Raw genomic sequence first — 14,361 nt, 5'->3', positions numbered from 1 at the left:
ATTTGAATAATTCCACTGGAATCCCAGAGAGCGGCTCCAGTGTTATATTAAGGCGGCTATTGTTATGCTTCAGTAAACGCGTATATGGGATCGCCAGTCGCTTTTATCGCAAGGAGACTAATAAGCCTCTGTACTGATGACGTCACACTTTGTTTACATGTGCACTTTCCTATGGAGCCAGTGGGGGCCCACGGTCCACTGAGCACCATAGGAAAGCACACATGTAAACAAAGTGTGACGTCACAGAACAGAAGCTTATTACCCACTTTCAGCTGGTATCATATGAAATTTGAACTCCAATCAAATCTGATTTGTTTTATCTTATATGGCCTCGAACCTGACACGTAACATACGCATCTTCACTAAGTCTTGCCCAATACATGTACATCCAATGAGTCCGTATTTCATTAGAGTTTCACACTAAACCGGTTTGACCCGATGACTATTACCTCGATGTTCCGCTCATGAACAGCCGTTAGTGACATGTATCATGTCTCAGAAGGCTGAATCATTCCAAGACGGTCAAGACGGAAACAAAATGCCTCTTTTCGAGGCTTTAACAATTCTACCGATATACAGGGCCTTGGCTATAATAATGAGTGCACCATGCAGGTAGGCTGAGATTGTCCAGAAGAGAGACCACGGCCGGAAATCTACTGTCTCAATTCCAAAATCTGGCTTGGCTTACAGTTCGCACGCAGTTCAAGGGTTCAAAGTACTTTCCTTGCCCAGAATGAAACTTGAAATAATTGATTTTAGAAATGGGGTTTCTACACACTTTCTACGCAGTTGTATAATCTTGCCGCTTAAAAAAACCCTTCTCGATATTGTTCTTCGTCCCATCTTGAACGTAATTAATAAGTTATACCTCTGAAATATGAGTGAGGGGATCAGTTGGTTTGAGAGAAAGTTGAATAACAACGCCTATGGCTCACAGGTGGAAGGCCACAAGTAATGGAAAGGTAGACCTCAACCATTAGTAACATCGCAACATCTGTTGTTCCAGCTTCTATAGTATAGCAAAAAGAGATCATTTTACTAAACGAAGCGATCCATTATATTCCCCCCCCCAAGGACAATATAATTATTAGATGATAAAATTGTAATAAAATAGGACGAGCCAGCTGCCCAAGCAGATGTTGTTCCAGGTCTGGTTTTAAAGAACACGGTGGTTTCTGAAATCGTTCAAGCAGCTGCTATCAGTCGAGTGTTACAATGCAACCGATGAAAAGTACCATCATTGTGTTATTCACAATGAATGCCACACTACTAGTTATATCCAGCTACATGTATATCCATATGATTTTCACATAACTCCTGCCTATGCAGTGTTATTTTGCATTCACAATTCCAGGGTTATTCGAAAAAGATTCCAACTGAGGTATTATTTTCGTCTCATTAGTCCGAAATTTCGGACTTATGAGGCGTCGGACTTATGAGGCATAACATTTATTTATTCCGCCTCATAGGTCCGACGCCTCATAAGTCCGACGCCTCATAAGTCCGACAACAGAAAAACGAGGCGTTTAATTTGTCGGACTTACGAGGCGTCGGAGCTATGAGGCGTCGGAGCTATGAGGCGTCGGACTTATGAGGCGTCGGACCTATGAGGCGTCGGACTTATGGGCCTTTATTTGGTTAGGGGATGCGATTTTGTTGGACTTATGAGGCGTCGGACCTATGAGGCGTCGGACTTATGAGCGGACCCCTTATTTTCTTTCAAAACAAACGCCAGACAGCTCATGCGAACATGATACGCTACTCGTCGGTAGGACATTTCTCAAAACAACACTCGAATGGTTACAGGCATAATAGGATCATTTTGCTTTTCATGCATTTTGTTCGTTTCCAATAATAACACCACTCAAAATCCAAAGGAGAATGTTCAAAACCTAACCTATAAATTCCAGCTCAGTGGCTATTACATTACAGTGACCAAGACAGTGCAAGGGCACAGTAAGCTCCGGCCGTGTTGCAAGAAGTCTTGCATGAACGTCTTGCATGAAATCGATCAAAATGATCCCTGCCCGAGCTTACAATTGCGACACCGAAAAAACGCGACGCCGATGGCACATAAAATTATGCAACACCATACTTGCGGTTAATTTTTGGGGACGGACAGACGCACTGAGACAGACACACAGACAGACACCACGGCAGCCCGACAGACGGACAGACCGACCACCAAGTGACATGTATAGCAGCTCCTGCCACAACTTAAAAACTATGCACAACCTTTTGATCACGAAAAAACAATTTCGTCAATAGCTTACTTTATTTCCAAATATTGACTGATGGTTAATCAGTGGAAATCGCCTACATTTCTTGATTTCTTCTCAATAACAGCACACCAGACGGAGCAATTTCACCGGGTGTTTAGTACCAGTATACGATCTTTCATCCAAATAAGCTTTTTGATAATAAAGAGGCATCAAACGAGAAAATCTGCCCATCACTTTCACTTATGGAATAATATTAGTGGCCATCGGACATTAAGTCAGGCAATTTTTTTTGTGCATTAGGGCGCAAAAACACAAACTTTTTTTTGCCAGAGGGTTGCAGACGCCCCAAAACTGGAAACAACAAGACGTTCTTCGTTAAAATAAAACGTACAACTTGAGAAAACAATATCAAATTTGCTAAAGAGTACGGTATACCAATTATCATACGACAAAGAACAAGTATGCATGTCGGCAAATGTATGTTCTTCTTCCTCAACGCTAAATGAATTGGCCTTGTGAAGGTATAATAAAATTATCATTATCATAATTACAAGTCATTTAGAAAAAGATATGGCATATCAACTTCTGTAAGAAATAATAACCAATTGTTCTCTTAACGCGTCCATTTTTTTTAAATACCTTTATTTATCCAGGGTAAACCCAAACAGCTAAAAGGTGGTTTTCATTAGGGCCCTGCATTAAAATAAACTAATAATATGAAATTTACAATAATCGAAGGGTTAAAATTATATGCACTTAACACAAATAAAAAGCAAAAACTAAGAGAAGATAAAAGAAAAACCAGCAACAAAAACACAAAAACAAAAACAAATCAACACTCTCTCGGTAAAATAACGTTACTAAAACAGAGCGCAAAAAAGGAGTGTACAAACAAACAAACAGACAGAGGGACTTCATTACGGGAAAAATTTATATATATATATATATATATGTATAAAATATAAAACAACCATATATCCCTTAAAAAATAAGACGTTTAAGAAGATTCAAGTAAACAAAGAACACATAAAGAATACTCAAACATTATTTAGAAACAAATACAAATACTTATTGCAGCCTGTGTCAGCTAATATCGCAGTTAGAAATTAATTATTGACAGAAATTAATTTTACAAAATGGACACAAATACCAATTTGGACTTTTGACATCATTGAAACTTGTGTACACACAAAGGCTCGTTGCGCGTTAAAGGGATATCTGATTCCCAAGCAGATATCATCGCAGTTGTTTTTGCGATATTTTAGCTCGAAAATTCAATTGGCAAAAAGGGCAGTTTCATTGCAATATGACTTTTAATAAATGATTATGAAAGTAAAACATCACCCCTCACGCCAATTTTCGCTAAATCCGGCCCATTATTATTATTATTATTAATAATGATTATTTCTGTTAATGAAACCAAGGAGGCTAAAAAGGGCCCTAGGCCTAGGCACTGTAGCTCGCAAGCCTGAAGAAGCCTGTGGAGAGAAGACAATGAGAGGAAATAACAGTTTCAGAGGTGGGAGGAAAAGCCCAGAAGAATATTCTGGGGAAAACCCACGGAACCAGGTAGGGACTGAAAACCCAATCCACATGTTGGCCCAGGCGGGATTCGAACCCGGGTCACAGCGGTGGAAGGCGAGGAAAGTATCGCTACGCCAACCTGACTCCCCTTTTCTTTGTGTAGATCAGATGCATGCAGACTTCAAGTGAATTGCCATTCTGAATCGATCATTAACAGAATTTTGTGCATTCTGTGACGTGGCCATCTTTACTAGGTTTGCCTTGTCATTTTTTTTTAACAGAGTGACATGCATGTCTAATTAAACTGAGCAAATGACAACTAATTTGTTTCACATGTTCGGTCCCTTTGGGTAAAAACTTACGGAATCCTGTTCCTATGATAGCCCACTCATAATCATTCATTGATATTGGACAATAGGGTGAGTAAAAAAAACCTCCCAAATGGCAGGACCAATTTTTGAATGAAGTTTTGCCTGTAGCACTTTCAAAATATAGGATATGAAAGCCCAATCTCTGAGGTTTCTAAGAATCATGGATTGTACTTTTCAAGTTTCGGAATTTTGAACACAAACACCGTTTTAGAGTTCTGTCCACGGCTCACAAAAAAGGTCAGTGTTTTTTCAGCAAAACGAAAACAATTCACATGCATCTCTATGAGAATTGTTTCGTTTTGCCGAAAAAAACACTACCTTTTTGTGTGATATGTAGACAGAACTTTAAAAAAGGTGTTTGTGTTCAAAATCCCGTAACTTTAATTTACATGAGTCATTTGAATGATTCTTGTACTAAAAGAAAGTATAATGACTGGGCTTTCATGTCCTAGATTTTGAAAGTGCTGCAGGCAAAACTTCATTCAAACACTGGTCCCGCCATTTAGGTTGCGTTTTTTTACTCACCCTGTATACGTGCACACATACCCCTTTAATATTGCTTGTTTGTTCGCGCGAATTGGTGACGCACTCTTTCCTGACCGACCGTAACAAAAGCAAGACTTTGACAACGACAGTGCTAGGTGCCAGGTGACACTGCAAAAAATGGCGCGACCCAAACGCGATACGGACATGACCGCTTTGACATTGGACAGTCTTCCTGCCGAGATCATCTTCAAGATACTAGAGTTTCTGCCGATTCGGGACATCTTGTCCGTAGCCGATCTGGGGCCCACTTGCAGACTTGGGTGGATTGCCAACGACCCTTCCGTGTTCAGGTATATCAGTACATGCAATGATAACAATTCATGTTTATAAAGCGCACATATTCACCAGAAATGACTTTTAAGGCTCTACATCATCAACAACCCAGCTCATTTGGAATTCCAAAGATGCATCTCAGCTCTCCGAGAAGTAAAAAGCCCGATTCTACCATTTCAGCGCCAAGCAGCTATAACCTATCACAGTGACCATCTCTGGCCCTCACTGGTACCATTTACTCCTGGGTGGGGAGGAGCAATGAGTGACAAAGTTTCTTGTCTTGCCCCAGGACACGCGCACAGCAACCCCAGGCTGGGCTCGAACGCCCAATCAGCAGGATTAACCAAATATCTTAAGTTCACGGAGGCCTCATCAGTCTCAAACTTCCGTTTCCAAATGGTAGGGCCTGCACGTACGGTATACGTATGTATAAAGGCAGCTCGGGAAAAAAGTTGCTTCACCATTTTGCGTTGTTATCTAATGTGGCACAACAATAGGCAATGTGCATTTCACATCGATTGCAAGATACTATGGGTTTGGTGAAATAACCCAACAAAATGGTCATGCATCCAGCTAGTTTTCCGAGCCAGGTATAGGTATCCCGCACACCCGCACCATAATGGTTCCTATACAGGGTGGGTCAAAAACCCGGAACCGAAATATTATTGCTAATTGGAACAGAAGTAGGGCACATGTGAATCGAAGGGAGATATCCTCTGTTAGGGTTGAATCTCCTCTTTAAAATGACACCCTGATCATGTCCTTACATTCACGGTTGACTGAGCAGTGACCAATTTTATGAAAGGGTCTCATTAGAGAATTGCGCCACTTTTCATGGTGAAATCTCTTTCCCCCACCTGCCTTGATTGGCAACCATAGCCTTTCACTCTATGACAAATGACAAATGGCGCAATTTTCTAAATAGACCCTTTCATAAAATTGGTCATTCCTCAGTCAACCTTGAATGTAATGACATGATCATGGTGTCATTTTAAAGAGAAAATTCAACCCTAACAGAGGATATCTCCATTTGATTCAAATGTGCCGTACTTCTGTTCCAATAAGCAATATCTCGGGTTCGTTTTTTTTTTTATCCACCCTGTATAATGGTCCTTGTTAAGCAGTGCAGGGACCGTCAGATTAGCGATGAGGTACCTCGTTCCCACCTCAGAGACCAGGCCAACATGTAGACTGGGTTAAGTCTCAGAAAAAAAGTTCCGGCTACAAGTTTAATCAAAATATGAATTTTTAGTTTAATTTCTTGTGATTTCTTTTTATTGCGATCTTAATTACGATTACCGATTTTCTTTCCAGGAATTTGACGTTGAGTAAATGCTTCCATCTTACTAGAGACACACTTAAACTCTTGCTTGCAAGACGAAGGGATGACATTCAGTATTTGGACATCTCGAACTGCTACTGGCTTGCACCTGAAGATTTTGGATCTTTAGACTTCCGATTGCCGAACCTCAGACACCTCGACGCCCGTCATACGCATCTACCCTTCAAGACTCTTCACAAAATTCTCGCACACACTAAATCGCTGCGGAGTTTGTCTTACGACCAGACTTGTGGGGTGAAAATTTGTGACATCAGCCGAGCAGCCGTGAGGACGCTCCACAGGTTGAGAGAGTTGAACGTGGTGTACATCCCTGGAATATGCGCCGGCAAGAACGGCGAACGATCCCTCCTGGAGTACGGTAAAAAGTACAGGAAGTTGGAGGCCTTTGGCGTGGACGCCGGGTACACGGAGAATGTCGACATGGAATGTTCGTGTGGCGCACGTCTTGATGACGTCATCCCGTTTGAGAATCTCAAACACTTTATGATTGGGCAAGGCGCGCGCGATGCGCACCGCAGGAGCGTGGATTTTAACTTTGTCAGTCTGACAGCCAATCAGTGTTCTGTGCTGTTCACAGACGGCTGTTTCAGGACCGTAAAGTCTCAAGGTGATGATCACCTGTCTGCCACAGCTCCTCAAGCTAAGATATTTTCACTGCAAATGGTTCATGTGCCCGACCTCAAACTGCCATCATATCGAAGTCTCAGATACTTGAATATTGCAGGGAGTGTTGAATTCACAGGTTTGTGCACAGTGGCCAGAAACTGCCCCCTCCTGGAAAGCTTAAACCTCAGTTTCTGCAGAGATGCTTTAAAAAAGGTAAGCACATAGGCATCGCTAGAGGGGGTGTGGGGTGTGACACTGACACTTTGAAATGGTAATCTTGAAAAATCCTTTTAAAAAACTCCACACTCTGTACAAATGCTGCCAAATCTTCATCCATTTTTGTTTTGCTTTGCTTCCTAGGTTTACAAGTGCGAGGAGTGGACAGACCTCTCAGCTTTCCGCATCTTTGCAGCAGCCAAGACTCCCCTAAAGCATCTCAACATCAGTGGCTTGCATCCCCATCTCCCAGACAATGAGCTGTGCGAAGTGCTTGCACTACTGCCTGGTAAAGATCAAGTGCACTAGAAACTTGCAAGACAAGATGCCTAAATAGTTTGTCATTTTGTGGGGTCTGATAATGTGTCATGTGGCTAAGGCCAATTTCAAGTATATTTATAGAACCAGCTTAAATATCAAGGCGCAATACCATTTCAGACAGAGTTAAATTTAAGCCACCTTTTCAAGAAACTTTCAAAACAAGACCATCTCTTCCATTTATGCAGGTCTGGTATCCATCTCACTCCCTGTCTGTGGACTGCCAGAGAGGAAAGTCTCCGTACCCGTGGATGGTTTGACCTTCAGTCAAATACGAAGCAGAACTAGAAGCTGTGGTGCTGAAGATTTTAAGTAAGCTACCCTACCTATGATTAACGCATGGAACATTAATAATCTAACATTAGACAAAAGTTACAGAACAGAACATACGAGTTAAAAACAAACATGAGACTATGGAAAGTGGCTGCAGCTGCTAGCCAGTGGCTTCGGCCGGCCTTCCATAGGTGCGCATGTTATTTTTAGCCATAGCCAATTAATGTGGACAAAGTCTTTCCTTTGCGCTCACTGAATAGTCTGGTTCCTTTCCATCAGATGTGACCACTGCTCAAGAAATGAATGGGGTAGCCCAGGTACCAGTATCACAAAAGAGGTACGTGGACTTGAAAGCATTCTTTAATTCCCAATAACTTAGCATTCAAGAATACAAATAATACATGGTTTTACATTATCAATTTATTTTCTCCAGATAAAAAGTGTTACCAAGCATAAACAATGAGATTTGTTTTTAATGACACAAAAACTCCTGTTTGGACTGGAATCCCACTAGTCTTGTGATTTATACCACTGATTATGATTAAAAAAAAACAACCAATTTTTTTTAGTATTAATGATGAAATGTTTACCCATCAAAGTTGCAGTCACATCTCAATCACAAGTCCATCACAAGTCCTCATGTCTCAAGTCAAGTCACAAGATGGAATTTGCGCCGGAGTGCGCAAATATAAATTCAATACTGGTTTTTGCCCTTCACTGACAAATTTTATAAACACTGTTTGTCCCGAGTGATGGTGAGAAAAAATCACTCGGTGGGATTTGACGTCTTACCACTCGAGCTTGTTGGGTTCTGCTGGCTGGTTCGAATCAGAAATTTGTTCATTTTTTTCTTCCAGTCAACAAAGCAAGAGGTTTGCACCTACTGTACCAGTGACCTGTCCCAACTTGTCAAAGGCTGCAGCAAGATACGATCATTCGAGCTCATCAAGACGGGATTCGCCTCCTTCTTGAGTCCAAGATCTGCCTCCAAGGATGAAGATGTTATAAGATGGTGGGTTATTTAATATAGCTCTATGGTTATTATAAGATGGAATTTTGCGTCGGGGTGATATAAATCAAATTAGGTTTTGCCCTTCACCGACGTTTAAACACTGTATACTCGGTGCGTTACCTCCCGAGTGAAAGTTGGAAAAAAAATCACTTGGGTGGAACTCGAACCCACGACCTCCTGCTTTCTAGTGCAGATGTCTTACCACTCAACCACCGAGCTAACAGGATCGGTTGGCTGGTTTGAATCTGATGTACATAGCAGCGGGTACCGTATAAACTATTTTAACCAATTTGAACTCTATGGTTACCACAGAAAATGACAATTTCCTCCATGATTTTCAAAATTTGGGGCACTGTACTGGATCTTTTACTTCCTTTGAGAGCAATGACTTGCCAATTCAGCAAAATATGGAGGGAATGTACAGACTTCCCATTCTAAAAAGAAATTAATCTTTAAAACCAAACCCTTCCATGTGAACTACATACAGACAACAGAGGCACAAGAACTTTAGAAATTTACCCAAATCTGGGCAAACCTGTTCAAAATCTGGGCAAAATTTGTCATTTCCGAGCAGAGTGTACAACTTTTCAAGTTAATAATTATAATAATAAACCGTTCTTATAAAGCGCATTTTACACGGGGTCCCAATGCACTGAATAATTAACAGAGCAAACACAAACATTACATATAATTTGCAGTGAACAGATGTTGTGATTGATATTGAGAGTTAAACTGTTTGACAGAAAATCCAAGCAACAATGTTCAGCTGCTGTCTACTACAAAGTACACATACTGAAATAAAAAGCAGGTTTTTCACTGCATATTACAGGATTTAAATTTAATTGAGGATTATAAATAATGGAGTGTTGATGTTTCTCAAAATTGGATATAATTAGTTTTATTCTTTCCAGACTCTGTTAATTAGCTCAAGCAATGGCTGCAAAGCCCAAAGCCACGGATAGAAATTACAAACTGGGGCCCATTTTTTCGTACTGTTCATAATAACAGTCAGTTGAAAAATTGTGCGTGCTTTGGCAGAAAAAAAAATGTGTTAACCTTGAGCATATTTCAGGCATGGAGATTTCTATTACTGAGAATATTTTGAAGAGATAATCTGGACATAAAAGTTAGTTTCTTTACTGTGCTTACTTTCTCCATAAAAAAATGATGGAATATCTGTTAGCAGAAAATCATGTGCTAAGCAGTGTCATGAAATGAGGCTGGTAGCCTACATCTCACCACGCCCAAACCACACCCCTTCTCAACATCTTGCCTTGCAACCATCCCACCGTGGATATCATGGTTCTCAAAAGAGCACCCTTCCCTCCATCTAACCACACCCAAACCACACCCTAACCACACCCTTTCTAATCACTGCCTTGCCTTTTATGCATCCCAGTGGAGACATCATGGATCCCGAGAGCACGCTTCTCTGCATCTCAAGATGGCGGCACCTCAACTCCTTGGTCCTTGCGGGACTACCCAGTATATTCCATGGGCGGAGCCTAGTTGCCATCACCCAGGGGTGTCCGGAGCTACGCAGGCTGTCATTGGCTCATCTCGGGCCACACCCGTATGACCAGTGCTTATTCATGGAGGGGTTGTGTGAGGCCCTGAAATACGCAAAAAGATTGCAGGATTTTAGGTAAGTTTGACCAATGAATGTGGTCCAATGGAACAAGGTGCAATCTTTGGACTAAATCCCTGACAAAAATAATCAAAGTTTCTGTAATTTTTTCTCAATTTCCACTTCAATAATCCAGTATCGACTCCTGTCTAGCCAGAAAGTTGGATGGGGTATTTATCCCTACTTGATTTTGAGGTTTTCTCCAAACCTTGAAGAATACACAATCAGGTTTTTTCCTTCATAATTCAAGTCTAAAATGAAAACTTCTCCATTTTCTCTTCTCAGACTGGGCGTCATTACGTGAAAGTAAAACTAAACTATATCAATCAATGAATAAACACTTTTACTGCAACCAAGTAAATGTAAGATGGCTGAAACTCTACACTGATGACCTCCTGAAATTAACATCAATTTCCTTACAATCCCTTTTCGGAAATCATGTTGCAACCTGACGCTGCTTTTTCTTCAAATATCATCTCAGTGAAGGTCAATCATTGCAAAAATGATGATAAGACAAGTATCTGGGACTGAGAAACATTTCCAATTTTGTTGGGAAATACGTAGAGAATTTTCTTGACTCTCCATAGAATTTGCACACAACTGCTGAAGTGGCGTCAGGTTGCAACATTCTTTTTCCCTTTTTCTAATTCATTTCCCTTTCAGACTTGAGCAACCCAAGCTTGTGGCCATGCAGTCGTTGCTGCAGAGCTTACAATGCTGCAAGCGACTGCAGAGAGTATGCGTCATAACACAGTGTGGCAGGTAAAAAGAAAAAAGTCAAGTTTCCTTCCACATTAATCTCCTCATTGGGTTCTGGAAACGTAAAAAAAAAAAGTCTCGGAAGTAGTCTTAGAATATTTGTTTTCCCCTGGATGGGATGCCAATCTATCGCAGGTTACTCCCCAGCTAATGCAGGAACTCATTTATACTCCTGGATGGCGAGGGGCACGTGGGTTGAAGGCTTGTCCAAGGACACAACATATGGCCAGCAGCTGGATTTGAACCCCTGACCATTAGTCATGAATCCTAACCACTTGGCCACACTCCCCAAACTCATTGGGTTCGGAAGGAATCCTAAACGTCATTACAAACCCATGAAGGTCTTGATAGCCAGCGATGCAACGAACCTGAGTAGACTGGTCCCAAATAGTTCACTAGACTAGTCCACGCCATTTGTGTGTGTGTGTGTGTGTGTGTGTGGGAGGGGGGGGGGGTTGCTTCCTTTGCAAAAGGGATGTAGTCAAGTCCATCACAAGTCCCTGCAAGTCCATCCCAAGTCATCCAGACCCGATTCAAATCGCAGGCTATTCAAATGAGCTTTGACAAAGGCGTTCCTTTCTCATTCTTCTTCCACTGTTTCTTGTGACTGGACTTGGGACTGGACTTGTGAATTACTTGCCACTGGACTTCTGAATGGACTTGTGATTTACTTGGGGCTGGGCTTGCGATGGACTCAGCCTCATTCCTGCTTTGCCAAAATCTACATGGCCAACAACTGCCCATCGCAATGGGATATTCCATGGGGGCTTGCCGCTCATGCCCCCTCCGCATGTCTCCAATCCCCCTATAGTCCATCCATCACAGACCAGCATGCTTTCAATGAAGAATAAGTCAACTATGGTTAATTAACCATTGCTCTTGATTTAACTTGCTTCTGGCTGTTCAAAGATGGGAACAGCCTGTGTTTGCATTAAGAATTTTACGTGGAGCATCTCATGTGTTCAAAGTTTTGAGACTCCCTTACAACTTCACTCAAAAGCAGCAGCAATTGTCTTTGTGAATTAACGGTAGATGGCGCATCCGGACCACTGAGGTCTCCGTGTGAGGGACACACGATGTGTGAACACTGGGCCCAGTTTCATGACTCTGCTTACCGTTAGCAAAAAATCCCTGCTTACTGTAGCAGAAACGCCTGTGCTTATGGGAAGCGTATTTCATGGGTTAGAGAGGAATTTTGCGAATGCGTAAATTTCGTAACTTAAGGATGCTGTGCTTACAGGATTAGCACTGTTAGCAGAGAATGGTGATCATAAGCGTGCAATACTGTGGTTAACAGAGCCAACTTGGCTCTGCTAACCACAGAATTCCACGCTTACGATCATGAATTTTGTGCTAACCGTGCTAGCAGAGAAATTCTGTGCTAACCCTTAAGCACAGAATCCTTAGTTACGGGATGTACGCATGCGCAGAAGCCAGTATTCCTCGCTAATATGTGATATATGCTTACCATAAGCACGGAAGATTCTGCTATAGTAATCAGGTATTTTTCGCTAACGGTAAGTAGAGCCAAGAAATTAAGCCCAGGTTATATGCATAAGGCACAAAGTACACACAATTTTTTTTTTTAATCCCGAGTGTGGTCTTTGCATTAGCACTAAATGTACCAGTACATGTTCAAAATTCCTTCCAAACTCCCATGTCATGAAATGATGGCTGAATCTTGCCATCCTCGTATAGCTAAATAGCTGAATAAGGATATCACCACTCAAGACTCAAGTCATTACTGTTGCGGGGGTACATGTACTTGTGAGGAGGGTCTATTCGGATGAAACATCAGAATGTAGTTTCAGTAAAAGCTCTCTTTGTTTTTATCTTGATGATGTTGTTCAGGATTAAAGCTCTGGAGGAGCTAGATGATGTAATGGACAGGTGCACGGAACTGGTGTGTCTGCAGGTGATATGTAACGCCTACTTTGAGCTCTGTGCAAATTGGCAGCAAGCCTTACTCAACAAGTGAGTATTGGGAGTCACAAGCGTACAATTTGAGAGAGTACAAGAGCAACAGACAAACAGAAATAGGAGAAAATTACAAATAAGAAAGTAAAATAGGAAACAAGTGCTCACCAGTCTATGTTTATGAAGGTGAGGATTCATACAGGTCTTGACAAAAATTCCTGAAACTTTGTTCCGAGACCAAGACTGAGGCTGAACCTTGAATTTTAACGTACTGGCGCTTTTATTCCATGTTTATTGTTTTACAATGTATTTACTCTGTGATTAACCCATAAATCCATAGTGCTGGGGCAATTTTTAGTGGGATAGGAGTCATTGGCTGAATAGCTCAGACTTCTGAAAAGGCTAGACATAAAAGAACAATTGATCTCAAGATTGGTCTTGACACTCGACAGTATCCGTCGATGAAGACCAACCAAAAAGTTGTGTTCCTCGCTTTCTTAAACAGGTACAAGCCAAGCCGGCCAGCCCTACACGTACTCATTGTCAGCTACAAGAAATGCGAGGCCACTCGCTGGCGAGACGTCTGCAATAAGATCCCATTCGTACACCTGGACGAGTTGACGCTGTTCCAGACCAGGGTTGCCACACAGGCACCCTCGTGGAGGGAGATTAAGAAGATCAGACAAAGGGAACACATGGAAGACTGAAAAGGATTGATACCAGACTAGAAAACACAGAGGTTGAGAGTAACAAAACAGCTCAGATAAAATAAACTCTCAAAATCATGTTTATGAGTGCAATGGAAAGAACAATTTCTTTTAGTGACAGATGGAATATTCCACTCCACTCGGTTTCACCCATCTGTCACCTCATGAAATTATTCTTACCACTGCACTCATAAACATTCATTATTTTGTGTAAGAATAATCAATCCCAAATTGAGGTGTTCAGTTGCATTTGTTAACTGTAGTTAGCAAATGCAACTGAACACCTCAATTTTTGTTTGGACGTGTCGGGTGTCTGTTTTTATTTCACCCACTGAGCGTTCAGTAAGTAAATTTTATTTTACATCGCAAGCTGTCTTTCTGTAGCTCAAATGTATTTGTATGTTTAGCATTTTATACAAACTATTTTGATATGCACCAGTGTAGTATTTCTCTTCGAGATGCAACTAATTACATTGATATTTGTTTTAACATTATTTTTTGGGGGAGAATTATCAAGTCTTTCCGTGGATGAACAAACATAAAAGATCTTGGGAAAACAATCTACGTGCATGTATGATTTAGTGTCAGTCCTCATAATGTTCTTGTTCTGCAACTATAAACCCATTAAGAAGAAGTAACTTGCACTTC

General features: G+C 41.3%; 2 protein-coding genes across 2 annotated transcripts in view; one reads left to right on the top strand and one right to left on the bottom strand.

Moving 5' to 3' along the window:
• The first annotated feature begins 4,726 nt into the window (after nt 1-4,726).
• On the top strand, nt 4,727-13,785 carry LOC119738604 (F-box/LRR-repeat protein 18-like). The gene is made up of 10 exons (XM_038213510.1): nt 4,727-4,953; nt 6,251-7,097; nt 7,245-7,389; nt 7,607-7,730; nt 7,971-8,028; nt 8,549-8,703; nt 10,103-10,348; nt 10,994-11,092; nt 12,941-13,063; nt 13,512-13,785. Exons 1-10 carry the CDS (start codon nt 4,781-4,783, stop codon nt 13,711-13,713), a joined length of 2,172 nt encoding a protein of 723 aa, XP_038069438.1. The 5' UTR covers nt 4,727-4,780; the 3' UTR covers nt 13,714-13,785.
• The window catches only part of LOC119738599 (leukocyte receptor cluster member 1-like), a 34,624-nt gene continuing 30,339 nt past the window's right edge, over nt 10,077-14,361 (bottom strand). Inside the window, exon 6 of the mRNA XM_038213505.1 lies at nt 10,077-10,316. The gene's annotated coding sequence lies outside the window, so the exon portion shown is untranslated. The remainder of the gene's footprint in view (nt 10,317-14,361) is intronic.

This window comes from Patiria miniata, unplaced genomic scaffold (genome assembly GCF_015706575.1).
Source record: "Patiria miniata isolate m_02_andy unplaced genomic scaffold, ASM1570657v1 HiC_scaffold_3, whole genome shotgun sequence".
Taxonomy (NCBI): domain Eukaryota; kingdom Metazoa; phylum Echinodermata; class Asteroidea; order Valvatida; family Asterinidae; genus Patiria; species Patiria miniata.
The sequence above is the reverse complement of the archived record's forward strand: the minus strand, read 5'-3'. Positions and strand labels throughout refer to the sequence as shown.